The sequence below is a fragment of the Hemicordylus capensis genome, chromosome 5 (genome assembly GCF_027244095.1).
Source record: "Hemicordylus capensis ecotype Gifberg chromosome 5, rHemCap1.1.pri, whole genome shotgun sequence".
NCBI classification, from domain to species: domain Eukaryota; kingdom Metazoa; phylum Chordata; class Lepidosauria; order Squamata; family Cordylidae; genus Hemicordylus; species Hemicordylus capensis.
The window spans coordinates 14,043,626-14,070,250 of NC_069661.1; the positions used below are offsets into that span (position 1 = coordinate 14,043,626).

Consider the following 26,625-nt stretch of genomic DNA (forward strand, 5'->3'; position numbering starts at 1 on the left):
AGTTTGCAGTGAGCAGAAGAGTGCATTTGTTGGTTTTCTCAGGTGCAAGGTTGCAGGTTCCCCAACAGTTTACATTTCTCTCAACTTTCAGGGAATATATCATGCTCACAGAGCAGCTCAAGAAAGAAAGGTAAATGGGTGTGGTGTGGGCAAGTGGGACATCAAGCTAAATCCAGCCTTAATTTAGTTTTAAGACTGGATGGACATCAAGCTAAATCCTAGACGCTTGAAAGCAAGGGGAACAGATTTAAAGATAAGCCAAGTGCACTTGACTAGTTAAAGCAAGGTTAGATTGAGAGATCCAGATACTTCTAAGGTCACACACTAGTTTTTATACAGAACCTTGTTTTTATTTACAGATTAGCAAAAGAAAAGCAACTTTAAAGTGGTAGTTGAACTTAGTGTTAAGTCAGAATCGGCGGCATGACTGTTCACAGGCTGCTCTATTGAGTCATCTCAGCAGAGATACACATCAATAAATATCTGCTTGCCATGCACAGGACTCTCAGTTTGAAAGTTTATGGCACAAACATTTCCCTACTTAGAACAAGTTAGATGTTCAATAAACTTTCCTTTCACTGCATTAAGACTCTGATCATATTTACATTTATCACGTCACTATCTTACTAATAAAACTCAACACAAGGAAATAGTTTAGCTACATCTGATCAATGGAGAGTTCATTTAACATATTAAGCTATAAATATATTTTAAAAATTTCAAGAAGAATGCTTGAAGTGTTTCCACTGGATAACCAGTACCAAAAGGCTCTTGTGCTCAGTGCTTTTTATCTGTCATCTTCTTCGCAATCCCCCATTAATTGTAGCACATTTGTTCCAGTGTAGAGAAGAAGTTGTCCGGTTATTTGTGCAAGGTGTGAAAGAAATCTAAGTATCCTCCTAAAAAAAGAAAAAAAGAAAAAAGGAAAGTGTCTGATTTTAGTCACAGGTAATCCCTTTTGAGAATACATTTGTAACAGTGGATACTGGAGGCAGAAGGTTCCCTGCAGTGCACTGGTTATACTGCTTCTGGAGTCAGAGCCAGTTCTGCCTTGCCAAGGAGGGCAATGTGTGGGCACTCAGTCTCCACATGCCACAGGCCATGTATTAGATTGCTTGTCAACACCTTGCAGTGTGAGTGTCAGTACAGGTGAGTATATAAGCAAATCTGGTAGCTTTCTAGCCAAGTGACTTGACCCAATTACATTTCCATGTACAGGGATGTGAGGAGAGCTGGTCTTGTGGTACCAAGCATGACTTGTCCCCTTTGCTCAGCCTGGTGCATACGCATGGGAGACTATAGATATGCATGAGCACTGTAAAATATTCACCTTAGGGAACGGAGCTGCTCTGGGAACAGGACCCAAGGTCCAAAGTTCCCTCCCTGGCATCTCCAAGATAGGGCTGAGGGAGATTCCTGCCTGCAACCTTGGAGAAGCCACTGCCAGTCTGTGCGGACAATACGGAGCTAGATGGATCAGTGATCTGACTCTGTATGTGGCAGCTTCCTATGATCATAAAAGTTTACTTTATGTAGTGCTCATCTAAGAGAACTACTTCCCACAATTCAGGCTGTCTAGTAACAGAGCCCTGCTTACTGACATAAGCACTGCAATAAGCCACCTTTTATGTTACTTGGCCAGTGCCAGGGAAAGAATCTATGAGCTAGTATCAAGTATCACTTGAGCAATTTGACAATTAGCACTTCATGGCCTTACAACTAGCTCTGTACAAAGCAAACTGAAATTCACATGCCATCTCAGACATTTCAGAATACTGACTAGAACAGTAGGACCAGCATGAACACAAGAATGCTAGGTTGTAGGCCCTTTGGGGAAAAGGGGACCATCTTATTTTTGTATTTTTCTATGTAAATCGCTTTGAGAACTTTGGTTGAAGAGTGGAATATAAGTATTTGTAGTAGTAGAGTACAACTCTGAAAACATGTTTCTGTGTTTTTAAGATGGCCCCCACATACCACTCATGCTTTGCCCCTTCCATTTGGTTTCTGGAGTACACAGGTGCCAGAATGCTAGGTCATTTACAAAGTCTAATATTTTTCTTCTCCAGCACTAGCAAGCTTGGAGGGGATCAATTCTGAAGTGTGGCTCATGTTACTAACTTTTTAAAGCAGCTTATTATCTCCCCATGAAAGCTCAAGTATTCCTTGTGGTTTTTGCTACAGTCAAGCATGTTTATTCTGAAATTCATCATCATCCTTTATTACAGTCATAGACCAGCATGTTAACATGTAAACATGTTAAAGAATACGAGTAAATAAACGTGGAACTAGAAGGTGATTACATATATGATGATGCATATTAACATTAAAAGAACTAGTACTAAGAATGTATAGGGTGATTACATGTTGAAAAACACGAGTACTAAAAAAGCTAAAAGTACTAAAATACTAAAAATGAAAATGAATAAAATAATAATAATAATAATAATAATAATAATTCAGTAGCGATATAGCAATGGAGTTTGGACTAGACAAGTGTGCTGCATTAATACTGAACAGAGGGAAAATAACAAAAACAGAAGGAATAGAACAGCCCAATGGAAGCAAGATCAAGAACCTGGAAGAGAAAGAACCTTACAAATACTTGGGCATTCTCCAGGCTGATAACATCGCACACACTGAAGTTTAAAAAAAAAAAAATGGAAGTGAATACATCAGGAGAGTCAGAAAAATCCTCAAGTCCAAACTCAATGGCGGGAACACCATACAAGCCATAAACACCTGGGCTATACCTGTTATCAGATACACTGCAGGAATAATAGACTGGACCCAGGCAGAGCTAGACGCTAGATCATAAGACCAGGAAAATCATGACCATCAATCATGCTCTGCACCCCCGCAGTGATGTAGATAGGCTCTACCTCCCTCGCAGCTCAGGTGGAAGAGGAATGCTGCAAGTCCATCAAACAGTAGAGGAGGAGAAAAGAGGCCTTGAAGAATATATAAAGGACAGTAAAGAAGATGCACTTCAAATGGTCAAGAACGCGAAACTATTCAACACCAATGAAACAAAACAGGCCTACAAGAAAGAACAAGTCAAGAACCGAGCAGAAAAATGGAGAAATAAGCCCCTGCATGGTCAATATTTGCACAATATAAGTGGAAAATCAGACATCACCAAGACCTGGCAATGGCTTAAGAATGGCAACTTGAAGAAAGAAACAGAGGGTTTAATACTGGCTGCACAAGAACAGGCACTAAGAACAAATGCAATAAGAGCAAAAGTAGAAAAATCCACAACAAACAGCAAGTGCCGACTTCGTAAAGAAGCAGATGAAACCGTGGACCACCTGATCAGCTGTTGTAAGAAGATCGCACAGACTGACTACAAACAAAGGCATGACAAGGTAGCAGGGATGATACACTGGAACATCTGCAAAAAATACAAGCTACCTGTAGCCAAGAATTGGTGGGACCATAAAATTGAAAAAGTTGAAGAAAATGAAGATGTAAAAATATTATGGGACTTCAGACTACAAACAGACAAACATCTGCCACACAATACACCAGATATCACTGTAGTCGAGAAGAAAGAAAAACAAGTCAAAATAATCGACATAGCAATACCAGGGGATAGCAGAATAGAAGAAAAAGAAATAGAAAAAATCACCAAATACAAAGATCTACAAATTGAAATTGAAAGGCTGTGGCAGAAGAAGACCCAAATAATCCCAGTGGTAATTGGCGCCCTGGGTGCAGTTCCAAAAGACCTTGAAGAGCACCTCAACACCATAGGGGCCACAGAAATCACCATCAGCCAATTACAAAAAGCAGCTTTACTGGGAACAGCCTATATTCTGCGACGATATCTATAACCATTGACAATAAAATTCTGGCATCCCAGGTCCTTGGGAAGGACTAGATGTCTGGATAAAACAAACCAGTCAATAACACCTGTCTGACTGTGTAAACAAGATAATAATATAATATTACTACTGTGTTTAAAAGTCATAAAATACATAAAAGACATTAAAGGGGGACATAAAATTATTTAATAGAGTTTTTAAAAACCCATAATATAATAGAGCTATAAAAACCAGGAAAAAAATTATATTGAGCGTTAAAACCAGTAAAAAAAAAGGGAGGTGTGAGAATTACAGGGTCAAATCAGGGCTAAAAGGGCTCATAGTCAGTCATGGATGCTGATCGCAGCCGCACAGTATCTGGCGACGCTATAAGTTATGGTAGGCTTAAGATCAGAGAGTAGCAGGGAACATTCTGAAAATTAAGTGAACCAGGCTCACATTTGTATGCAGACAGTTAAGTGAACTATTGTCTTCAGACATAAGATAAGCTTGCTTCTTCAAGTATCAGGACAATAACCTGTCTTATTAGCCCCATGAGTACCCAGAATGTTGGGGGCAATATGCTAAATCATTGTAAACCGCTTAGAGAGCTTCGGCTATAAAGCGGTATATAAATGTAAGTGCTATTGCTATGTCTAATCTATTTTTAGCTATCTACCCCACGTACCATGCCTCCAACTTCAGTTTCTCTGGTAGCATGATTATAATATGGAAGAGGTTAAGTGAAAACATCAAAATTTACTGATGCATTTGTTACTCCCGCAAGATGTTCTACCAGATCACTTTCAGCTGGAGTTCTCTTCAAACATTGTGGGAGCTACCATCACCTAGTGTCTCCAGGAGTCTGGCACTTCAACGAACCATTAGACTACACCACACTTTCTATCCAGCTTCCTCAAGCTTTTATGTAGCAGGATGCTATGCATTCTTTTGTAAGGACATCAAGAATATTGCCATCTCATTTCTCAGAGGAGACATATACTACTATATTGTAAATAACTTTCTCCTGCTTTAGTATTTACATTTAGTAACTGCTGTGGATTTTAGCATTTAAGAATCCAAACTTGTCACCTGTATGATACTATTGCCCTTAGCAAACAGAAGTCTTCTCCCCATACTTTAGTAGTAATGCTTTGTGTTACAATGCAAGCTTATGGTGTATGGATACTTATTAGAAACCAGCACTTACCGCAGTAGAGTCTTTGCTCCCATGCATTTTATGTCATAGGACACAGAATAGATTTCATAGAAGGTAGCTTTGATGTTTAGACAGCCAATGAAGTCCTTGGGACTCAGCTTGTACAAGTCCAGAGTGATATTTGCTACCCCCCTTTTCTTTGGCTGCTGCATGGTTGCGATGCCATGGTTTGGCCCCTAGGTGAGAGGAAAGAAACAGCTGAAACGCAAGCACCATTTTATCACCTGCATTTAATAAAAATTACTTAAGCAGATGTAAATGATATTTTGTAGCAACTTATACCAAGGTTGTGTGGAATGACTGAAAAGAGTTTAATATTTAGTAGTTTTCATGATTTGGGCAGAACAATCAATATTCACTGAGTTACAACTGAAGCAGTATTACCCCACAGTCTGTGTGAGCTATCCAGGAGCACTTCACACACAATTTGGGTTTTCCCATCACATGTTAGAGTGAAGCCAGATTTATATCTGGGGTTAAAAAAAAATTCACTTTTTGCATCAGTTATTTTGGGCAACCTCAAACTCGCAGTAAAGCCTTACAAAAAACTTGCAGTTAAGCCTGCTGTCTGGGAAAGCGCCTGGCAATATCCCAAGCTGCCTGCCTTGCCCAAAGCAACTCCCATGTGTGTGGCTTATCACTGGACATTTGCTTTCAGGCAGCAAGGCAATGAAGAACTTGGCTATTTTGCAACATTTGGGCAGCTTCATTATAGATTCTGGCACCTTTCTGCCTTTTTGGATGCCAGTCTCTGAAAAATTCCTCTCTCCAGCTTTAGAGCGACAACTGCTACTCTGACTTGAAATATCATACAGCAACTGTTTGCAGGGGCTGGTGTGCTTAATGCTCTGTGGGCAGGGTAAGATGAGTGCTACCCTGTTTTCCCGAAAGTAAGACCTACCCCGAAAGTAAGACCTAGCAGTAATTTCTGATGTACCGCTAATTGCCCTAGTGCATTTTGGGGGCTAAAATTAATATAATACACTGTCTTATTTTTGGGGAAACACGGTACTTGTCCCATTTCATTCTGCCTGATCTGTACTACTGTATGCAAGGGTGTCTTTAAGAGAGCCCTGGCAGCGTGCAAGGCCTGGGGCAGATCAGCCAGCGCAAGGCCCCCTCCTAGTTAATTTTTAAAGGGGAGCAACAAGAACGGGGCTCAGATTGCCCTGCCCTAAAGACAGCCCTGCCTAGACTGTATGATGTAGTATAGCAGCCCTTGGAGGTAAACCGTAACTATGGTTTGCTACTTCAGACAACACAAGTTGTAATTTGCAGACCCCCTTTGAACAATGGTTTCTGGTTTGAAATCATGCACAAGTCATGGTATGGCTATAAGGATGCCAGACCAAGCCATTCCTAAGCTTCCTTAATTATGCTTCAATTCAGTGTCTAAATTAAGCCATGGCATTGAATCTGGATGGCAATATAAACGACAGAGATTAGATATGTTCCAGGTTGCAAACTGCTGCAAACACAGCATTTTGTGTATCAGCCAACAGTTCTAGACAGCTTCCAGGATGAAGCCCACATTGAGCATTTTAAGGTTTAGTACCTAATTACCGTTCTTAACACAGCATAAGCTTGGTACCATTTTAAAGCGAGGCAAAAGGAGAACTTGTTGTCAATACATCAGTACTGCAAATGTTGGATTCCAGTCATACCAGATTAAGAACACAAGTTTAGAACAGATTTATCTAGCTTCCCCCCTTTACTTGCTACTCTAGTATTAAATAAAAAGTGTCATTCCACTCCAAGCTCAGGATAGCACATATGGGATGTCTGCCATTTTATCCTAACAACCCTGCAAAGCAGACTAGGTTGAGAGCAAGGAGCATATTCATGCTCACATGACTGGCTCTCAGAGGTGTTTTTCACACAGGGCTTTTAGCTTGCATTTCCTCCGGAATGGAGGGTGTATGTTCACATATCAGCCAAATTTACCCCAAAGTCCCTGCGAGCTATCAGGGAGCAATTCACACACAATTCGGGTTTTTCATTGCACATTTGAGTGTAGCCCGATTTATATCCAGGATTTTAGAAATCCACTTTTTGTGTCTTTTTTTTGGGGGGGGGGGGGGACTTCGAACTCACAGTAAACCCGTAGTAAAGCCTGCTGTGTGAAGGGTGCCAAAGTCATGTTGTGGGCATCATAGTCAAGCAAAGACCTCACCCTTCATTCTCCTGGGTCGACATGACACTGGCTCCAAAACCTATGTTCAGGCTTTACCTAAAGCTACAGTAAAGAATCTGAAATTCAGTTTTATTTCTTAGAGTGTTCTATTATGTTCGAGACTAGCTTAGTCAAGAATGTCTTCAAGGGATGCATTTATGAAGTCATCTAATACATTATGTCAAAACTTTGAGGTGATAAAACTATTTGCTGCAACTGACTGAGCAGCTGTCACAGCATGGTCAGAAACATGCTGGCTGCTGGAGAAATTCAATCAATTCAGCTTTTGTGAGGGTGGGAAGTGTTGTTTAAGAGACACTTCTGGTCCTGGGGGATAGAGAAAAGTGGATGAGAGTTTCCAGACCCTGGAAATCTAACTGGCCGTGAGCCCAGAGCGAGGGCAGCTAGGTTCAGACAACAAATGGACTGCATAAGATGAGCCCAAGAGAATTTAGGGCAATAGCATCTAGTCATTTTGCCCCATATACTCAATTATGTTGCAAGGAGCTGTGCATTAACCTTATTTTGCATCAGCTGATTCAAATCTGGTCTGGCCCCAGTAGTTTCCAGATTGAAGAATAGCCAGCTGTTTTGAAAGGCATGCAAATTAATGTCTTTATGCAAATGAGACTGGCCAACATGGTGGAAGTCAGATTACAGGGCGATGTAGGTAGAGGAAACATAGGCCTAAGTGGGCAAGTATAGAAAACATTTACCACAAGGCTTAAGGATAGGAGAAGCTGTGTGTTAAGCCAAGAGCTTTAGAGAAGGGTTATAGGCTAGAGAGCCATGGGAAAAGGTTAGATCTGGCAACCCCATCATAGGGCTGCTGAAGTTTTGAATCAGTGCATTTCTGGTTGAGTCTGCACATCAACCTTCCTTTCTTTCTAAGGGACTCTTAAAGGCAGGTTTCCTGGCCAGATTGGAGATATTGTCCAAGAGGCAATAGGAGACCATGTTAAATTCCAGACAAGCCAAGCTGAGAGCATGCATGCATGAAAGAGAATAGACCTTGTCTTGCATTCCTCTAGGCATACTTCAGTGGAACATGAGAAAATAACACCTCTCTGCTTCAGTTTTCCTCCCAACTGAAACTGGTTGGGAGGATAACTGAAGCACAGTCTTGAGCCATAAAGCTTCTACTACACAATACAAGAAAGACCAAGAGCAACTGCAACTTGGACTAGGGCTTCCAAGGGCAAACGTAGTCTCTAGCAACTTCCAAATCAGTGACCTCAGAACAGTTCAGGTATGTCAAACTTGTTACCATCTGTATTACTGTATTTTAGAAAGCAGTTACCACTTACTGGCTTCCATTTCTGTCCTTTCTTTAGAACCATGAAACAAGTGTTTTCTTCCAGGGACTGGAAGTAGTCTTCTGTATCCACCACAGTGCCATCTTCCTCCAAAACCAAGGTTATCAGTCCAGCAGTAATCATCAAGGCATCTAAAGTCTAAAGAAGAGGCAGTGAAGTAAAGCCTAGTTTAAAGTAACATTTTTTTTCCAGAGAGAGAGAGAGAGAGAGAGAGAGAGAGAGAGAGAGAGAGAGAGAGAGAGAGAGAGAATATAGATAAAAGCATTATATTTATAGATATCTATTTGCTTTCAGGGGTGCTCTTTGTATATCAGAGAACTATCCATTTCCTATGGATGTGATGGAAAGGCTGCTTATCTGTCTATCCAGGCTGTCTTCCACCCAGACACCGAACAGGCCCAGGCTTACTTAGCTTCAGCAACATCAGGTGACCTTTTGGACCATTCCCTGCAACTCTCAAGACCAAGGATTACACACAGCAGCATCCTGGTGTGTGGCAGCAATTGGTACTGTGACATAATCCCTGCCCTCAGTCAACTACTCCTCCAGATAGTCAACCTAACTCTTGTTTTCTGCAGGAGGCTTGAGGGCTACTAACATGTGGGGCAGAGCACCACTGCTCTACTTCCTAAATGGAGGGTGCATCTTTAGTATTATTGCTGCAGCGGGAGCAACCTGTCTGAGCAGGTGGCCCCCCATGAAGTAAAGGGGTTCAAGAGCTGGAGCACAGAACTTTCGGGTCACAGACCAAAGTCGTTTCTCTTCATCCAAGGATAAGGCAACAACATTCTTGCGTGATCATGAGGCTTGCGCTTTTGAAGGGAAGCTTACCTTACTGATCAGCTCCTGCAGAGTGCTTGCTACAACTCCTCTGCGATTGCTTCTGTCATGGTTACAGACACGGAAGGGTCGGGCTGCAGGTGGAAGGGGAGCAAACAGGGCCTGTCTTGTTACTGACCCTAGAGAGGATCCCACAGATGCCAAAGACCTAGAACAGAAACAGTAATTCAGTTCAGTGCACACTTATTGCACGGTGGTGGTTTGAGGTAAGATGGCCCATTTAGTACCTGACCGTCTCAGCACAGAGCAACTGTGGATCTAATAACTGTGCATCTTTTCCAAAGGGAGCAAATGGCAGACTAGAAAGATGTGATGCTTTGATCCAGTATTTTGGTCTGCAGCTCCTGTTACTTTGATCTGCTACAAATTCAGAATAGAATTAATCCCTGTCCGAGTCCGACCCCTATTAGCCTCCTCCCCATTCCAGCTTTTGTTTTAGGAAGACAAATATTTTACACCAGAATTTGAGATATTATCTTCATCCCGGGGCGTAACTACCATTAGGCAAGGGGAGGCGGCTGCCTGGGGGCCCCCACGCCTTGATGGACACCCCAGAGGCAAGTCACATGTGAAGTGAGTGTGTGTATATCAGCAAGGGGCCCATCTTAAAATTCTGTCTCTGGGCCCACTCCAGCCTCGTTACGCCCCTGTCTTCAGCTTTTTATCCTGGTAGGACTAGAGAGTCTGATATGAGGCATCCTGCTCCTCACAACTTCCTGTAACCCAGGAGTCTCACTGCAAAGAGTTTAGGTATAAACACCTAAACACGGGTGACAAGATCATCAGTTTAATTATTCTGGCTGAATGAAGAATTTCTTCTGTTCAAGCAGTTTCTCTTCTAGTCAAATTCTTTTTGGCCATGTGGTCACAGACACTTACTGTACTGAAGTTGTGCCCATTATCAGCTAGACACCTTAAAATAAGCCAATTTCAGTGTTAGCACTTAATTCTTAGAGTGCACCCTAGTCATTTGAGAGTTGGGTAGCATAGACAGCAAGACTCACTTGCTGCAAAGAGCAAAATAAGCTTATCAGGTACCCACATTTAGGGCTCCAGCCATACAAGATTTCAGCTATCAGGTTTTAGTCTGAGGGTTAAGGAGATTGAGAGGGGATCATGGCTGAGTCAGATATACTATAGGGAGTAAAGTGACTGTTTTGCTCAACTGCACAAAATGATTATATGCTTACACATCCAAATACTCCAGGCACAAACAATTCTCATTCAGTTTCTTTACATTAAGGCAGAGTATCTACTTCTTGTGCTAATGCAGAGCAAAACATTCAACTGCACCATCCTATGTAGGAACTGGTCAGTTCCTTACCTTGGCCAAGATAAGGCCTTCTACAAGATACATTACTTTCTGTAACTTGCCTGGGCAAATCTTCCTCTTTGCTAACTTAGAACTTTTATTTCTGGGATCTGCATTTAGCCAGTCACTTCAATCACCAGTGAATACCTGCCCAAGACCTGGTTGTATGCATGTGTTCGAGCATATTTTGTTTAGGTGACAGGAATTTTAAGCTGTGCAACAATCCTTGCATCCTATGCAATCAGTGTTCCTTCTAAGGCATGCACACAAGCACTCACTCAGTTAATTTTAGATCCCACTCAGGTTGAATCAGGAGGGCCCCACCCTGGATGCATCTGCACACACACTGCCTTGATACTGCTGCCCAGAACAAAATCCATTCTGCACACAAATGAAAAAATTAGAGAGAAGACTGTATGCAACCTTTGAACAGGATGTGTGAGACAATCACTGCCCCAGTGTTTCAGAGCTCCTCATTATAAGCTACAATTGCTCCATATTTAAGTCTCTAGACAATTTGGGGAAAGTGCATTTGCTTCATTTTTGAATCACTTCATTCTTTCTGGCTAGTCTTAATTTGTACCAGACAATATTGGATCAGCCATCCTGCACATGCAGCCTGGTTGAATGCTGGTTAATACTGAATCCAATTTGAGGGGACCAAGTCTTACATATGGCTAGTAGGGTTGCAACCCTAATGCAAAAGCCCTAAGTTAACTTACTTGCCAGAGCTACCATGTTTGTATGCATCAGCCAGACATAAGTTTTGAAACTTTCCTTTGCAACTGCAACATTCAGTAAGAGAAGTCAGTTTGAGAGAATAGCTGACCTCTTTTGTAGAATGCCTTTGAGTAGTTCCTCAGTTCTTATGATGTACTGTCTTTTGTGTAAGCCTTTGACACCGACTCAATGGCACACTTTAAATACAATTCAAGCAAACTATACACCAGTTTCTAGACTTCGGTTAGTCCTGGATAGCCTTTATGCATAAGGTAATTTATTAACAGAAGGCTTTCAGAATGTGTCAAGAGCAATTCAGTGGACAAAAGCTAGACAGATGTCACCACAGATTAAGACCCATATGGTATCAAAGCTACATTCTATGATTTAACAAGCCCTAGCTCAGTTTTCAAGACTGTGGCCTTTTGAAAGATTAAAGCTCCCAGTTAGGCACATCTACATCAAGAAAGTGCCTTTTCACCTCCATGGACTTATGTACAAGCAGGCAGGGCTTAAGCTTTCAATGTTTTCATACAAGGCTTCTCTGTGCTCAGTTTTAGTATTGTCTAACACACCAGGGTAGCTTTGTTGAGCAGCCTACAGATCAAAGCAGTTTCTCTTGTGCCACTTGTGAATGTCACTTTGCATCAATGCACCCTGTAGGCTCAGGAAGCCTACAGGCTTCTTGGTGACAGCCAACAACCTGGATGGCTTTAAGAGAGGTTTGGTTAACTTCATGGAGGCGAGATCTATCAATGGCTACTAGTTGAAGAGCTATAGGCCACCTCCAGCCTCAAAGGCAGGATGCCTCTGAGTACCAGTTGCAGGGGAGTAACAGCAGTTGAGCATGCAACACTTGAGCATGCCCTCAACTCCTGCCTGTAGGCTTCCAGCGGCATCTGGTGGGCCACTGTGTGAAACAGGATGCTGGGCTAGATGGACCATGGGCCTGATCCAGCAGGGCTGTTCTTATGTAAGAAGCACTTTAGACTCACATGTGAACACTTAGGAGCATCCAACCACTTTGCAAGGACTTGTAGATTGAAAGCTATGGTACAGGGTGGTCAACCCAAGGTTCTCCAGCTCAAAACTGGGGCTGCTAGGAACTGTAGTCAACAGTTAGAGAGGCTCAGGTTGGCCCAGGGGCAGTTAGGCATGGACCTAGGGGGCCAGGCCCACTCTCCTAGTGGCCCCATTGTTTTCCCAAGGGAAAAAGAGGGCCCCTTTTATATTTTCAGTTTGGCTTTGTCTAGAGTTCTAAAATTGGGCTTATATATAGGACAGGGTAGCAAAATTCTATGTGTTGATTTTGAAGCAGATGGTCAATCAGTTGATTTTCAATGATCTTTTTAACTTCAAAGGGTCCTATAAGTGGCTCATTTCACAGCAAAAAGTTAAAGACTTGTGAACTGATCCCCCCCTGCCCCCCATTCCATTCCCATGTGAAGAATTCTGACTTCATTTTAAAAGTGCAACATCCCACGCCCAGCATTTTGCCCAACACTTTACATTTCCAGAATGATTGGGCTTAGAGTTCTGAAACTGGGAAAATGTGGCCTAAGATGGCAGGCCTATTTTTATTTCAAGGAAATTGTTCAATCCTGCGATTTAATAATTCCCCCCCCACTGCAGTATAGCTGCCAGGAGGGGTGTAGCTAGGGGAGAGGGGGCCGTGTTCATCCCTCTCTCTGGCGGCCCCCCCAGAGTGAGGGAGATAATGAAGAAAATGAGGAGCGGAGCTGGAGGGCCCTCAGGAGTTGGGGCCCGTGTTTTTTGAACACTTTCACTCAATTATAGCTACGCCCCTGGCTGCCAGAAAGAGTTCTCTATCCAGAGTACTTCACACCTAGTGGAAATTGAACTTTGACATCTGACCAACCAGCCAACATTTTTTCTGTTGCAAATGCCCTATGCTCAAGTTGGTTTGTGAACCAAAATAGGTCTGCATGAAGACTGTGAAGCAAGGGGCATGTGTTGTGGTTTGAAACCCCACCCCCCTCCACAAGTATGTGATGTCAAAGTTGGTTTTGTGTTTGGACTGTGGAGCAAGGGTCAACACATGTTGTGTCCCAGGTTGTGAATGGTTAAGAAGCTGTGTAAATCCATCGGGGCTTATGTAGTCTTTCTGGCAGATGCACTCTGACCCAGACCTGTGGGTTTGTGGTGAAGAGTGTGCATGTGCAAGCTCATTAGCTCCAGGGTCCCTGGGTTGGCTGCTCTTGCCACTCCAACAACAGATTTAGAGAACTGTCGCAATATTCCCACATTACAAGATACTGAGGCATATGGACGCACATGAGCAGTCAGTTTTCCTGCCTGCCAGGCCACTAAACACCTACACCCCACCCCCCAAAAAACCCTCCAGGAAAACAGACACCCTATAGCAAGTCAGACAAGTACTATGTAGCCAGCCTTATTCTCTTACTACAGCAACAACTATTTATAAACCTCTTTTTAACAAAGGTTTCCAAAGTGGTTTACATAGAAGAAAAAATAATAAATAAATAAGATGGCTCCCTGTCCCCAAAAGGTTCACAATCTAAACGGAACCATTAGATAGACACCAGCAACAGTCACTGAAAATACTGTGCTGGGGGTGGATAGGCCAGTTACTCTCCCCCCGCTAAATAAAGAAAATCGCCACGTTAAAAAGGTGCCTTTTTGCCTAGTTAGCAGGGGAGGGCCACCATTCTGCCAGCGAGCTCGGGGTGGGTGGGGGGTCCTCTCCGGCCTCCCTCTCCTGACTTCATGAAGTCTGCAGCGTCTTGAAGCAAGCAAGCAGCGAGCTTGTTTTGAAGCCTTGAATGCCGAGGAGGAGAAGGGCGACTTGGAGCCACACAAAGGGAACTAGTTGCCTAGAAACCTCGCTGGCAGAAGAGATGGCCCGCGACAGAGAAAGGAGCCTAGAAGCCACCACCAGTCCGTTAAAAAAACAATAATTAGATCCATCCAACCTAGGAACGAACAACAGTGCCGAGCAAGTCAGAGCACCGCCGATTCAGAGTTATAAAAGACTCGCTGCCTACCTACGCGAGAGGCTGAGCGCGGCCGATTAGGTTTAGCGAGCAGCCCCGGCTGGTCAGGATTTCAGTGCCAGGGCGAGGAGAAGCCGGGGGAGGGGGAGCCATCTGCCAGCCAGCCGGCAGAAGCCAAGGCTGTTTTCCAGGCTACTAGGCATTGCATTTGCAGACACCGCCGGGTCACCCTAAAGTCAGCGGGGCAGGCGAGGCGACACGAGCCCAGAACCACCACCCCGCCCAGTGCAGCCAAACTGCAACGTTAGGCAGGCTTACTCAAGAGCAGGCGACGCCCCATTGATTGAGCCAAGTGGCCCAGACGTCCAACTGAACAGCCGTAGGCTCACACCGCATACTTCTGAGCCCGAGCTTCCAGAGGGGAGTGGGACGCAGCAGCCGCGAGGCCACTTACCGGAACAAAACCACGGTGTAATCGCGGGCGCTTTCGACAGCCATTGTGTGCCTCTGCCCGGTACTCCCACCTTCTTTCTGCTCGCTCGCTTGCTTGCTTGCTGCTGTGGCCGCTCTTCTTATGCTCTCCGAGGGGTCCCTCCGGCCCGCCCGCCGACGCAGCTCCGCCCTGACTGATGGTGGCCCGGCACACGGCAAGCCCGCCCAGTCTCCGGGCCCACCACGTGTTTGGCTTTGACGTAGCTCCTTCCGAAAGTGATTCAAATGCAAACGGGAGAAGTCAGCGCGGCTGAATCTAAGCTGCAGGGCTCTCGCTGGAATCAGCTTTCTTTTAAACCCGCCCTCAAGGCCCGGAGGACCCAAGCTGTACGGCAGGTATTGTGCTCAGAGGAATGAGCTAAGAAAGGTAGGTACTTACTGTGCAAGCGCGCTGTCCATTTCAGCTGAAGGGACATGTGCACTAAGTTGCTCAGAGAGGGGCCGGCTGTAGTTGCGAAGGGGAATCCTTGCTGGGGGAGGAAAAGTTATACTGTGTCGTTTACCGGTAAGAAAGCTGGGTGGCGGGATGGGAGTGGCAGCGGACCCAAGAATGGAGGCTTTATTTCCCAAATGACAGTCCAGGCTGGCTGCAGGCTGTTTGGGGCCTCTCTGCACGCACATGCCCCAAATGGGCCAGAGCCGGCTTGGGCTGTCACTTGGGAGGCCAGTGGGGGGGGGCTGGAAGGAGATCTCCACCACAGCCTCCATCCCACCGCTCAGCGCCGCGGCTTGGCTTTCATAAGGTGTAAACAACACAGTATTAGAACTTTTCCTTCAACTCTCCCCCGCCAACTGCGGCCGTCAAGCTGGCATGAGAGTGGCTTATTATTATTAACATTTTATATCCGGCTCTTCCTCCAAGGAGCCCAGAGTGGTGTACTACATACTTAAGCTTCTCCTGTGAAGTAGGCTAGGCTGAGAGAGAAGCGACTGGCCCAGAGTCACCCAGCAAGTTTCATGGCTGAATGGGGATTTGAACTCGGGTCTCCCCGGTCCTAGTCCAGCACTCTAACCACTACACCACGCTGGCTTAGTCCGACTCGTCCTTGGAGGGACGCTGCCCCCCGCCCGGGTCCAGGGTGAGCCTGCGAACCAGTTTGCACATCCCTCCTGCACAGACTCGACCTCTCCTCCGCCACGAATTCGTCTCTGCTCCTTTAAGGCCGTCTGCATAGTGGGGGAACCGTGACAAGAAGAAGGGGCAAAGTGCCGTGGGTCGGTGTGCGCTGTGTGTCTCCCCCCCCCCGACATATTAGAGTTCTGAAACAGGAATGGGGGGCAGTGGGGGGGAGCCCTCATGCCCCTCCCCCCCGTAGCATCAGTCACCACCCTCCAGTTTTCAGGCAGCAGCATCCTGCATGACTAACTAACTACCCCTGCCTGACTTCTGCTCACATAACCAGCTGCTGCGCGGTGGCTTCTCCTTCCCCCAGCGCCATCCTGGAGGCGGGGCGGTAGCGGGGAGGAGGAGGAGGACGAGGACCTCGCCAGAAGAACTACAACGCCCATCGTCCTCCGGGTTGGGGCGGGCCTGTCTGTCCTCTGGCCGAGACTTAATGGGGGACGTGTTGATTCCACCGCCGGAGGAGCAGCGCTGAGGTAGGCGCGGTGGGTGGGTAAGAGACTTGCATTTGCGGGGGAGGGGGGTGTCTGGCAGGCAGACCCTGGCCCCCTTGCAAGGGCGGCCGGGATCCTTTGGGAGAGAGGGCTTTGCATCCGCTCGTCCTCCTGCACGCAGGACCGGGGCGGGGAGGGATACCAGAGAGCCCCGGAATCCCTCGAGGTGGGTACCCGGCGGCAGGGTGGGCTGCTGTGCTGTGCCTGCCGACCTTGGGGAGGAGGATGCCAGCCTGTACCCTGACCCCAAGGCCGGACTGGGGCGGGCGTGCAAGTGCCCCCCCTACGACAAGTAGTTTTCTCCCCCCGCCCCATTTCTGTTTTTTGAAACCTAACGTGTGTGTGTGAGAGAGCGCGAGCTCAGAAATCCACACTGCCCTTTCTGTGCAAGCAGACAACGCCCCCCCCCCCATTTTCCCCTTCGTGCCTCCACTGGCCGCGGGGGGGGGGCAACCCTTCCGTGTGTGAGGAAGGGGGGGGCGCCGCTCTGCGGAAGGGAGCTGTTGCTTGCTTCTCCGTCCACGACTCGGCGCAGAATTGCGGCAGGGTGACCCCCCTCCCACCAGGCCGCCCGCCCGCCCGCCCGCCCCCCGCAGTGTGAGCGGTTTCTCGGCCTCTGTTGCCCCACGAGGGCACCCTCTAATCCCCCATGGTGACGTGGTCAGTAATCTCGCGCCGGCTGGTGCTCTTGGCCGGGGGTGGGGTGGAGGCTGGTGGCGTGAGAGCGGCGCTGCTTACCGGCAGGGCGCTTGTGCGTTTTGAGCCGCTGCAGCCCCCACCATCATCTTCTGCCTCACTCATGCTGAAGAAGCCCCAGTTGCTGCTGCCGCCGCCTGTGCTTCTGCCCGACCTGCAGCTCTTAGAAGTGCAGGAGCCTTAGGCTGAGTAGGCATGATCAGGCTGGAGACATTCACTGGCCCTGCGGTGGGGTGGGTGGGGGGTCAGCCTCTGCTTGCTGAACTCACTAGATTCTGGGAAACCCCAAAAGCATCTCCTGCGCTAATCCAAGGGTGGAAGAGAAACCATATATCGCCCTAACGCCTGAAGACTTGATGTTGCTACTGAGGAACTGGAAGTATTTTGCTAACTGGGCAAAGAGGCACCCTTTAAAAAGTGGTGATTCTCTTTATTATTACAAAAAAGCCCAAAAGTTCCCTACAAAAAAGCCAAAAAGATTTGCAACACATTTAGATCCTAGTACACTATACCTATCTCACTTGATGCTCTTTACTGAGCAGGGGGAGAGCAACTGGCCCTATCCACCCCCAGCACAGCATCCCTCCAGTGGCTGTTGCTGGTGTCTATCTTTTTTTAGATTGTGAGCCCTTTGGGGACAGGGAGCCATTTTATTTATTCATTGATATCTTTGTAAACAACTTTGGGAGCTTTTGTTGAAAAAAGTATATAAGTATTGGTGGTGAGGAACTGGAAGTATTCTGTCCAGTCCTGCTTGTAACCCACTCATCTATTGCACAAATTTATACTGCAATTTATTGTAGCTGGGGATAATGGGAGTTGAGTCCCTACAACTGATGAACCTTCAGGTTGCCCACCCTGGTTATAAGTGGAGCCACATGATCTGTGCCTGTGAGAAAGAACTGCAGATTATTCCTGCAGCAGCCTGATCCCATGCATGTTTCACCTCACTGATTTGAATGGGACCTTCTTCCAAGTACATGGCGTGCAGATTGCTGCCTTAGTGAGTCAAGCCATATGCTACAGGGGAAGCAAACCACACCCACTTCAAAAGTCTCCCCATCATTCTAACCTGGGAGACAAATTCCTTTCTAAATCTGTTATGGTAGCCTGTTACTGAACCTGTGGAATTCATAGGGTGGCCAGCTTTTCTTTTCTGACCTGGCTTCTATGCCTTTTAACAGCAGCTTGGCATACAGAAATTAAGCAGCTGATACTTTTCCTGGCATGGAGGTATAGTGATGGGGAAAGCTTTACCTACTACATTTCTACAGGTTAAGTGCACAGGAGATGTTTTTGAGAGAGCGAGAGCATGCAAACCACCATCATCCATGCCCTGGTAAATTCCAAACTAGAATATTATGGTGTGCTTTGTGGGGCTAACTCTGAAGTGCGTTTGGGAACTACAACTGGTCCATAGGGCATCAGTGTTTCATATTAACAAAGACACTCCAAAGGAAACATATTTTGACTTAACTCCAACAACTTCCCTGGTTGTTTTCCAGGCCCATTTCAGAGTGCTGGTAGTGACATATAAAGCCTTAAATGGTCTGAGATCAGGATATCTGGGCGTTCTTCACATGGCAGGCTTTACTGTGAGTTTATTGCAAGGTTTTACTGCAAACTCAAAGTTCTCCCAAAAAACTGACATAAAAAGTGGATTTTTTTTACCCTGGATATAAATCGGGCTACACTCTTATGTGCAGTGAAAAACCCAGATCATGTGTGAAGTGTTCCCCGATAGTTTGCAGGGGTAAATCTGTCTGATATGTGAACGCACACCCTCCGTCCTGGTGGAGATGTGAGCTAAAGGGCTTTAAAAACCCTGTGTGAAAAACGCCTTGGAGAACTACCCATCCCAACATGAATCTTTGGAGACTCTGGTCTCACCTTCTGAAGTGAGGTGGAAGGTTACTAGGGACAGGACTCTTTTGGTGCTGGACTTCCCTTTCCATCTGGCCTCTTCTCTTCCTTTCTTCTCAAAGGCAAGTAAAACCCTGTTTTTCCAGGAAGGTTTTGGGAAGGATAATTGCTTTGTTTTGCTATATTGCTAGCTGGGACAAATTGTCTGCTGCTGTTTTTTATATTCTAGTTTTGTGCTACTGATAAATGGGTTTTGTCATTTTGATTATGTAGCCCAATGTTGCATTGTTTGCTGAAATCCCAGCATACAGGGATTTTCCATCTCTGACTTGGACCTCGTATGGTATTGTCCTTATAGGAGTGGACTAATACAGAATGCAGATGGAAGGAGGGGGTCAGAATGAATTCTTCTGTACCAAAATCTTCTTATCAAAGAGATGGTCTAGTCCAGGGCTGCTCAACTTCGGACCTCCTGCAGATGTTGGCCTACAACTCCCATAATCACTGGCTATTGGCCATTGTGGCTGTGGATTATGGGAGTTGTAGTCCAAAACCAGCTGGAGGGCTGAAGTTGAGCAGGCCTGATCTAGCCTAAGCTGCCCTCTGTCGTGTTAGTTGTTCATGTGCAGAGAACTTTTAACATGCAGAATAATCATTTTAAAATTTATAAGTTTTCAGCAACAAAGTTCTCAAAGTAGTTTGCATTGCAAAAGGCATGAGGTAAATGTTACCTGTCACCTTAAGTGGCGCAGCAGGGAAATGCTTGACTAAAAAAGCAAAAGGTTGCCAGTTCGAATCCCTGCTCGCTGGTACCGGGCAGCAGCAATATAGGAAGATGCTGAAAGGCATCATCTCATACTGTGCAGGAGGAGGCAATCGTAAACCCCTCCTGTATTCTACCAAAGAGAACCACAGGGCTCTGTGTAGGGATGTGCGAACCGGTTCGGATCCGAACCGGTTCGGGTCCGTTCCGGTTCGGAGGTTCGGATCGAACCGAACCACCCCTGGTTCGGTTCGAATCCGAACCGAACTGGGGGTGGTTCGTTTCGAACCGGTTCGGATCGGTTCGGATCGGTTCGGAAAGCTGAAAATTGGTCAGATGGTAGCTGGCACCCAGGGGTACCTGTCAACCAAACCCCAAAGCAATCGGACACTCGTACGATTTTTTATGAATTTTTGAAAAATATTTTTATTTTTCTCTCATAGGATATAATGGGACCCGAACCAGGCCATTATTTCTTATTGTGGAGCACTCATGGGTGCCAACAACCATGCAAACCCTGAAGCAATCAGACACCTCTATGATTTTTTATGAATATTTGAAATATTTTTAATTATTTTTCTCATTGAGTATAATGGGACCCGAACCAGTCCATATCCCCTGTTGTGGAGGACCTAGGAGCACAAAAGCAGGGTGGGTGGTAGACAGGCATGGGTGCCTACCACCCAAAAAATCTCAAGGCAATTGGACACTCCTCTGATTATTGGTGAATTGTTAAGTGTTTTTGAATTCCTCATAGAGAATAATTAGGATTGCAGCAAATGTATAGCTTCACGTCGGGGGGAAAGGGGTGTCGTAGAGTGCAGTGTGGTGGGTGGTAGTTCCTAGGGTGGGCAAGGAAGCTATCAGAATTATTTGAAAGGAATTGGGCAAAGAGGTGATTTTTAAGTGATTTTTGAAGTTTAAGCGTCTTTAAGGTTTTTCCTCATAATAAGTTATAATGGAGCTTTCAGCAGCCCTATAAGTGCACATGGGGGTGCTGGGGTGGCCCAGAGCAAGTGGTGGTGTAGTGCACATAGGGTGCCAACCACCCCCATGGGTTTCTAACCCATGGGGTACAGGGATCTCTGGTAGGGGCACCCCCATGGGTACAGGGTTCTCTTGTTTCTGAGGTATTGAGTGTGGATTCTATGATAGCAAATGAGATTTTCAATGAGACACCATCAATCCACTCTAATATGCTATCATAGAATCCACACTCCGCCTCCTGCTTCTTCTCTGTGTGTGTGCTTAGTAGGGGTGTGCAATTTGGGATTTTGGGTGATTTGGCTCGGACCCGAACCGAATCACCCCTGTTCTGTTTTGTGCCCGAATCTGGGTCACCCGAATCACGCTTGATTTGGTTCGGATTTGGATTTAATCCGAATCCGAATCGATTTGGGGGGTAAAAAGGGGCCCAGGGGCAAAATTTTGGGGTGGGGTTGTAGTGCCCAATGGGTAGAGTCTACCACCCCAATTTCAGGGGGATTGGGCAAAGGGCTGATTTTTGGTGAATTTTTAAAGTTTTAGTGACTTTGGGGCAGTTCGGGGGCATAGCATGGGATCTGGGCAAAAGGAGTGGGGTGGGGTGGTAGTGCCTAATGGGTGCAGGCTACCACCCCAATTTCAGGGGGATTGGGCCAAGGGCTGATTTTTGGTAAATTTCTGAAAATTTCATATCTTTGGGGCATATTGGGGCAGAAAGTGGGGCCTGGGGCAGAATAGTGGGGTGTGGTGGTAGTGCCTAATGGGTGGAGGCTACCACCCCAATTTCAGGGGGTTTGGACAAAGGGGTGATTTTTTGAGAATTTTTGAAGTTTTAGTGACTTTGGGGCAGTTTGGGGGCAGAAAGTGGATCTGCCCAAAAATAGTGGGGTGGGATGGTAGTGCCTAATGGGTGGAGGCTACCACTCCAATTTCAGGGGGATTGGGCAGAGGGCTGATTTTTTGAGAATTTTTGAAGTTTGGGTGTCTTTGGGGCAGATTGGGGGCAGAAAGTGGATCTGCCCCAAAGGAGTGGGGTGGGCTGGTAGATAGTGCCTAATGGGTGGAGGCTACCACCCATCCCCAATTTAAGAGTGATTGGGCAGAGGGGTGAATTATGGTGAATTTATTTGTATGAGGTTTGTCTTCATAAGGTGAAGTGTGCTAAACTGATTACTTCCTCATATTATTCATAGTAAAGGAAAGTGTGAAAAAGTGAAAGTGGGGTCATGAGAGTTGTTTAATTGAAAAATATCTCATTTGCTATGATAGAATGAGAATTCACACCTTTTCTATTCACCATAATTCACCCCTCTGCCCAATCACTCTTAAATTGGGGATGGGTGGTAGCCTCCACCCATTAGGCACTATCTACCAGCCCACCCCACTCCTTTGGGGCAGATCCACTTTCTGCCCCCAATCTGCCCCAAAGACACCCAAACTTCAAAAATTCTCAAAAAATCAGCCCTCTGCCCAATCCCCCTGAAATTGGGGTGGTAGCCTCCACCCATTGGGCACTACCACCCCAGCCCACTATTTTGGGGCAGATCCACTTTCTGCCCCCAAACTGCCCCAAAGTCACTAAAACTTCAAAAATTCTCAAAAAATCAGCCCTTTGTCCAAACCCCCTGAAATTGGGGTGGTAGCCTCCAACCATTAGGCACTACCACCACACCCCACTATTCTGCCCCAGCCCCCACTTTCTGCCCCAATCTGCCCCAATCTGCCCCAAAGACATGAAATTTTCAGAAATTTACCAAAAATCAGCCCTTTGCCCAATCCCCCTGAAATTGGGGTGGTAGCCTGCACCCATTAGGCAGTACCACCCCACCCCACTCCTTTTGCCCAGATCCCATGCTATGCCCCCGAACTGCCCCAAAGTCACTAAAACTTTTAAAAATCGCCAAAAATCAGAGGAAGGTCCAATCGACTTGAAATTTGGGTGGCAGGTAGAACACAAGGTCCCCTTTCAAACCAGCTATTTTTTGAGATCCGAACCGGTTCGGTTCGGATCCGAACCAGTTCGGATCTGAACCAAACCGGGGGGTGGTTTGGCAAAACCAAAACCGAACCACCCTGGTCCGGTTCGGACCCGGTTCGGATCCGAACCGAACCGGGAGAACCGGTTTTATGCACATCCCTAGCTCTGTGGGTGCCAGGAGTTGAAATCAACTTGATGGCACACTTTACTTTACTTTGTTACCTGTCTTAAAAGGATTCACTATCTTGAACACAAATACAAACACACACACCAGAAACAGTTACTGGGAGAGACACTGTGCTGAGTTGAATAGGGACAGTTGCTCTCCACCTGCAAAACTTTGGAGAGCTACCAGTAAAAATTGTCTCTTTGAATATTATGCTTGTTAAATGGGCAGTCATGCAATCCCCCACCTACATTAAAGGTAAAGTGTGCCATCAAGTCGATTTCGACTCCTGGCGCCCACAGAGCCCTGTGGTTTTCTTCTACCACCGACATTAAGAAGTGGTTTAATCCCATAAGGGTTGGACCACATTATGCTTCTGAACATGTTGCTTGGCTCTCAGTGCAGGAAAGTCCATTATGCAGGTAAAGCAGATGCACAAATGAAGGAAAGAATAAAGTCTTATACCAAAGAAGGATTGAACACGGGCAAGGAATTTCAGTGGAAACAGGAGGAGGAGCTCTCTGGACTGGGGCATGGGTATGAGTTTCCAGAATTATTAATCATTGGTCCATTCACCACTGGTGACTATCAGAGAGCTGGTATAGTGTAGTGGCTAAGTCTCAGCTACAAATCAGGACTTGATTAGTTCACATTTTGCTTCTGACACAAATTCACTAGGTGGTCTTAAAGTAAGCACCACCTGCCTAGGCCCATTACCTTAAAAAAAAAAAATCGTGGCTCTACTCAGGTTGTAGTACAGTAAATAGGCTGGAGCTCCTAGGAAATATTCATTCAGGATTTAAAACAGGGATGCCATCCCTAATTGGTCTTTTGCTCATTGGCAGGTCAGCTGCTTTGCTTGCAGAAGGCCCCATGTTCAATCCCTGGCATTTCCAACTGAGGGATCTTGGGTAGCAGGGCTGGGGAAAACTTGGAGAAAACTGGATGGACCAATGAAGGCAGCTTCATGTGTGCATGTGACAGCCTTATGAGGTTGGACAGAGGCTTTCCACCCAGTAGCATTAACCTTTTGAACCAGGCTGTCGGGAAAAGACTAGTCCTGATGCTTGACCTAAAGGATTTCCTTCCAGACATTCCCCTGTAATGCTGTATTTTATTTTATTTTATTTATTAAACTAACACATTTGTATACTGCCCAAAACGCAAGTCTCTGGGTGGTTTACAAGAAAACAAAACAGATAAAAAGATCAAAACATTACAATTAAAATTTAAATTGTTAAAACTATGAAAAACACAATTAAAAGGATATCTAATTAAAAGCCTGGGTGAACAAATGTGTCTTGACTGCCTTTTTAAAAGTTGTAAGAGATGGGGAGGCTATTATTTCAGCAGGAAGTGTGTTCCAAAGCCTCGGGGCAGCAACGGAGAAGTCCCGTCCCTGAGTAGCCACCAGACAAGCCGGTGGCAACTGGAGATGAACCTCTCCAGATTATCTCAATGGGTGTTGTGGTTCATAGCGAAGAAGATGTTCTCTTAAATACCCAGGGCCCAAGCTGTTTAGGACTTTATAGGTTATAACCAAAACCTTGTATTTTGCCCGGAAACCTATCGGCAGGCCAACCTGGCTGCCGCATTCTGGACCAACTGCAGTTTCCGAATTATGTACAAAGACAGCCCCACGCAGAGCACATTATAGGAATCAAGTCTGGAGGTGACCAGCAAATGTACTACTGTTCTGAGGTCGTTTATCTCAAGAAATGGACGCAGCTGGCGTATCAGCTGAAGCTGATAAAAGGCACCTCTGGCCACTGCCTCAACCTGGGACACCAGGGAGAGGTTTGTGTCCAGAAGGACCCCCAGACTGCGTACCCGTTCCTTCTGGGGAAGTGTTCCCATCCAGAACTGGCAGATCAAAATTATTTCCCAAGTTCTGACCCCGCATAATAAGTACCTCCATCTTATCTGGATTCAGCCTCAGCTTGTTACCTTTCATCTAACCCATCACTGCCTCCAGGCAGGCATTTAGGAAGGTTATGCCTTCTGATGATGTTGACATGAAGAAAAGGATTTAGATGTCATCAGCATACTGGTTTGAAGCAAGGGGCATCTTTCTGTGTTGTAACAGCATGCCATAATTCCTGTACATCATCCATGGAGGTAAAGTATATTGGCGATGCTTCCAAACAATTCTGTCCTGATCTGCAGTGCAAAACAAATGCCAATATGTCTTGGCTTTGTCTTCAGTTTCTCATGGGATCTCAAGTAAGTTGCAGAAGCTTTCTGAGCTTTGGAACTCTGCTCTTGCTCATAATATATAGGTAATGATAGCCCTCTGTTGTCCTCGTGGGAGGAAGATAATGACCAAATACAGCAAGAATGGACTTGGTTCAAAATCTGCACTATAGAAAGGAAGTGATTGAAAAAATAACTTTTTGTGGTTGTGAGTGCTTAGCGTAGATGATGAAGGAGCAGCCAGACAAGACGCAGGCTCCAGGGGAAACCCAAAGCCGTGTTCTGTCTAGCTCAGCACTGCATGCAGATTAAAGAAAGGACCAGCCTTATTAAGAGCAATGCATTCCATTTGCAAGTGGATTATATGGCGCCCTGACAGAATAGGCTCTGCGAAATAATGTTAAGCTAATCTGATTTCCACTTAGGAGGGAGTTGCCATCCGTAGAGGTCTAGAGATTAAATAAAGGACAAAGGCAGGAAAGAAGCTGGAACATTGTGGATTTTGTCCCTACAACTTGCCAGTGATAGAAGAGGATATTCAGTCTGGAATATTTCCTTGAACTGGCGCCCTCTTCCGTTCCAATATCTCTCTCTTTGGTGGAGAAATCCCAGGGATCTTGAGCATTATGTTTGTATTTAGTGGAGGGAAATGCAGCTTGTTAAATGGCAATGGGGCTTGAGCTGGTATTCTGATTTGAAACGTGGAATTGTGTCCTGTATGGTGGGGTGTAGAGAGCCAGCATGGTGTAATGGCTAGACTAGGATTGGTTCAAATCCCTACTCAGCCGTGAAACCTGCTGGGTGGCTTGAGCCAGTCACTCTCTCTCAGCCTAACTTACTTGGGTGGTTGTGGGATAAAATGGATAATAATGGATAAAATTAGGTGGGGTGGGAACCATATATGCTGCCATGAGTTCCCTGGAGGAAAGGAGAGATAAAAATGTAAAAATAAACAAATAGTATGTTTCATTTTGTTAATCTCAATATGCAAAAAAATTATCACATTACAAACAGTTCCGATTGATAAGTTAAACCAAAAACCTTTGGCCAGTTAAATGACTAACTGTTAATAAGCTCCAGCAATGTACATTGTGATTTTACAAAGAAACATACAAAAAAAGACTGGTCCCTACCTAAGGAGCTTATAATTTCAGCAGTGGGGAAGCAACAGTGGGAAGATAGGGAGAAATGCAAGATTAGCAAGTGATGAATGTGAATGTTTTATATAAAACTATCTCTGGTTCTCCTGCTTTCTGCCGCCCCATCCCCCGCTCTCTGGCCATTTGGCCAGCAGGCGAGCCCGGAGAGGGAAGCTAAGCCTTCAGCAGCCCCAGTGCCTTTGGGCTGGCAAATGGGCCAGAGTGGGAGGCTGCATGCCACCCCTTATGCTACCTGCCCGGCTGTTCTTCAGCTGCCCCAGTGCGGGCCATGCTTGTTTGCCGCTGCTGCTTCCCTGCTGGCCCGCCTGCCCGCCAGCCGCTGTTTTCTTCCCGGCCCGCCGTTTTCTCTGCC

The 26,625-nt window shown here is 45.9% G+C and overlaps 2 protein-coding genes across 6 annotated transcripts in view; one reads left to right on the plus strand and one right to left on the minus strand.

Moving 5' to 3' along the window:
* Nucleotides 1–328: 328 nt before the first annotated feature.
* Nucleotides 329–15,323, minus strand: LOC128326431 (cell death activator CIDE-A-like). 2 transcript variants are annotated; one of them, XM_053253212.1, is made up of 6 exons: nucleotides 15,233–15,323; nucleotides 14,816–15,060; nucleotides 9,346–9,502; nucleotides 8,506–8,652; nucleotides 5,017–5,201; nucleotides 329–899 (listed from the first exon to the last, which is right to left on the minus strand). In XM_053253212.1, exons 2-6 carry the CDS (start codon nucleotides 14,857–14,859, stop codon nucleotides 788–790), a joined length of 645 nt encoding a protein of 214 aa, XP_053109187.1. In that variant the 5' UTR covers nucleotides 14,860–15,060; nucleotides 15,233–15,323; the 3' UTR covers nucleotides 329–787. The 2 variants fall into 2 exon arrangements, with proteins under 2 accessions (XP_053109187.1, XP_053109186.1); XM_053253211.1 differs by having other exon boundaries at nucleotides 14,816–15,063; nucleotides 15,232–15,267.
* The window catches only part of LOC128326432 (retinol dehydrogenase 8-like), a 31,972-nt gene continuing 20,385 nt past the window's right edge, over nucleotides 15,039–26,625 (plus strand). Inside the window, exons 1-2 of one of the 4 annotated variants that reach the window (XM_053253214.1) lie at nucleotides 15,040–15,220; nucleotides 16,257–16,452. The gene's annotated coding sequence lies outside the window, so the exon portion shown is untranslated. Of the gene's footprint in view, nucleotides 15,221–16,256; nucleotides 16,453–16,563; nucleotides 16,637–26,625 lie in introns of those variants that run through there. The other 3 variants (XM_053253213.1, XM_053253215.1, XM_053253216.1) reach the window with 3 other exon arrangements.

What these genes read in the sequence shown, in the direction of transcription:
- LOC128326431 (XM_053253211.1), bottom strand. Translation starts at nt 15,252, where the DNA reads ATGGACAGCGCGCTTGCACAG. An exon ending in TACACCGTGGTTTTGTTCCG is followed by an intron (nt 9,503 to 14,815) that starts GTAAGTGGCCTC and finishes TTTCTGTTCTAG; the next exon opens with GTCTTTGGCATCTGTGGGAT. An exon ending in AAGGACAGAAATGGAAGCCA is followed by an intron (nt 5,202 to 8,505) that starts GTAAGTGGTAAC and finishes CCTCTCACCTAG; the next exon opens with GGGCCAAACCATGGCATCGC.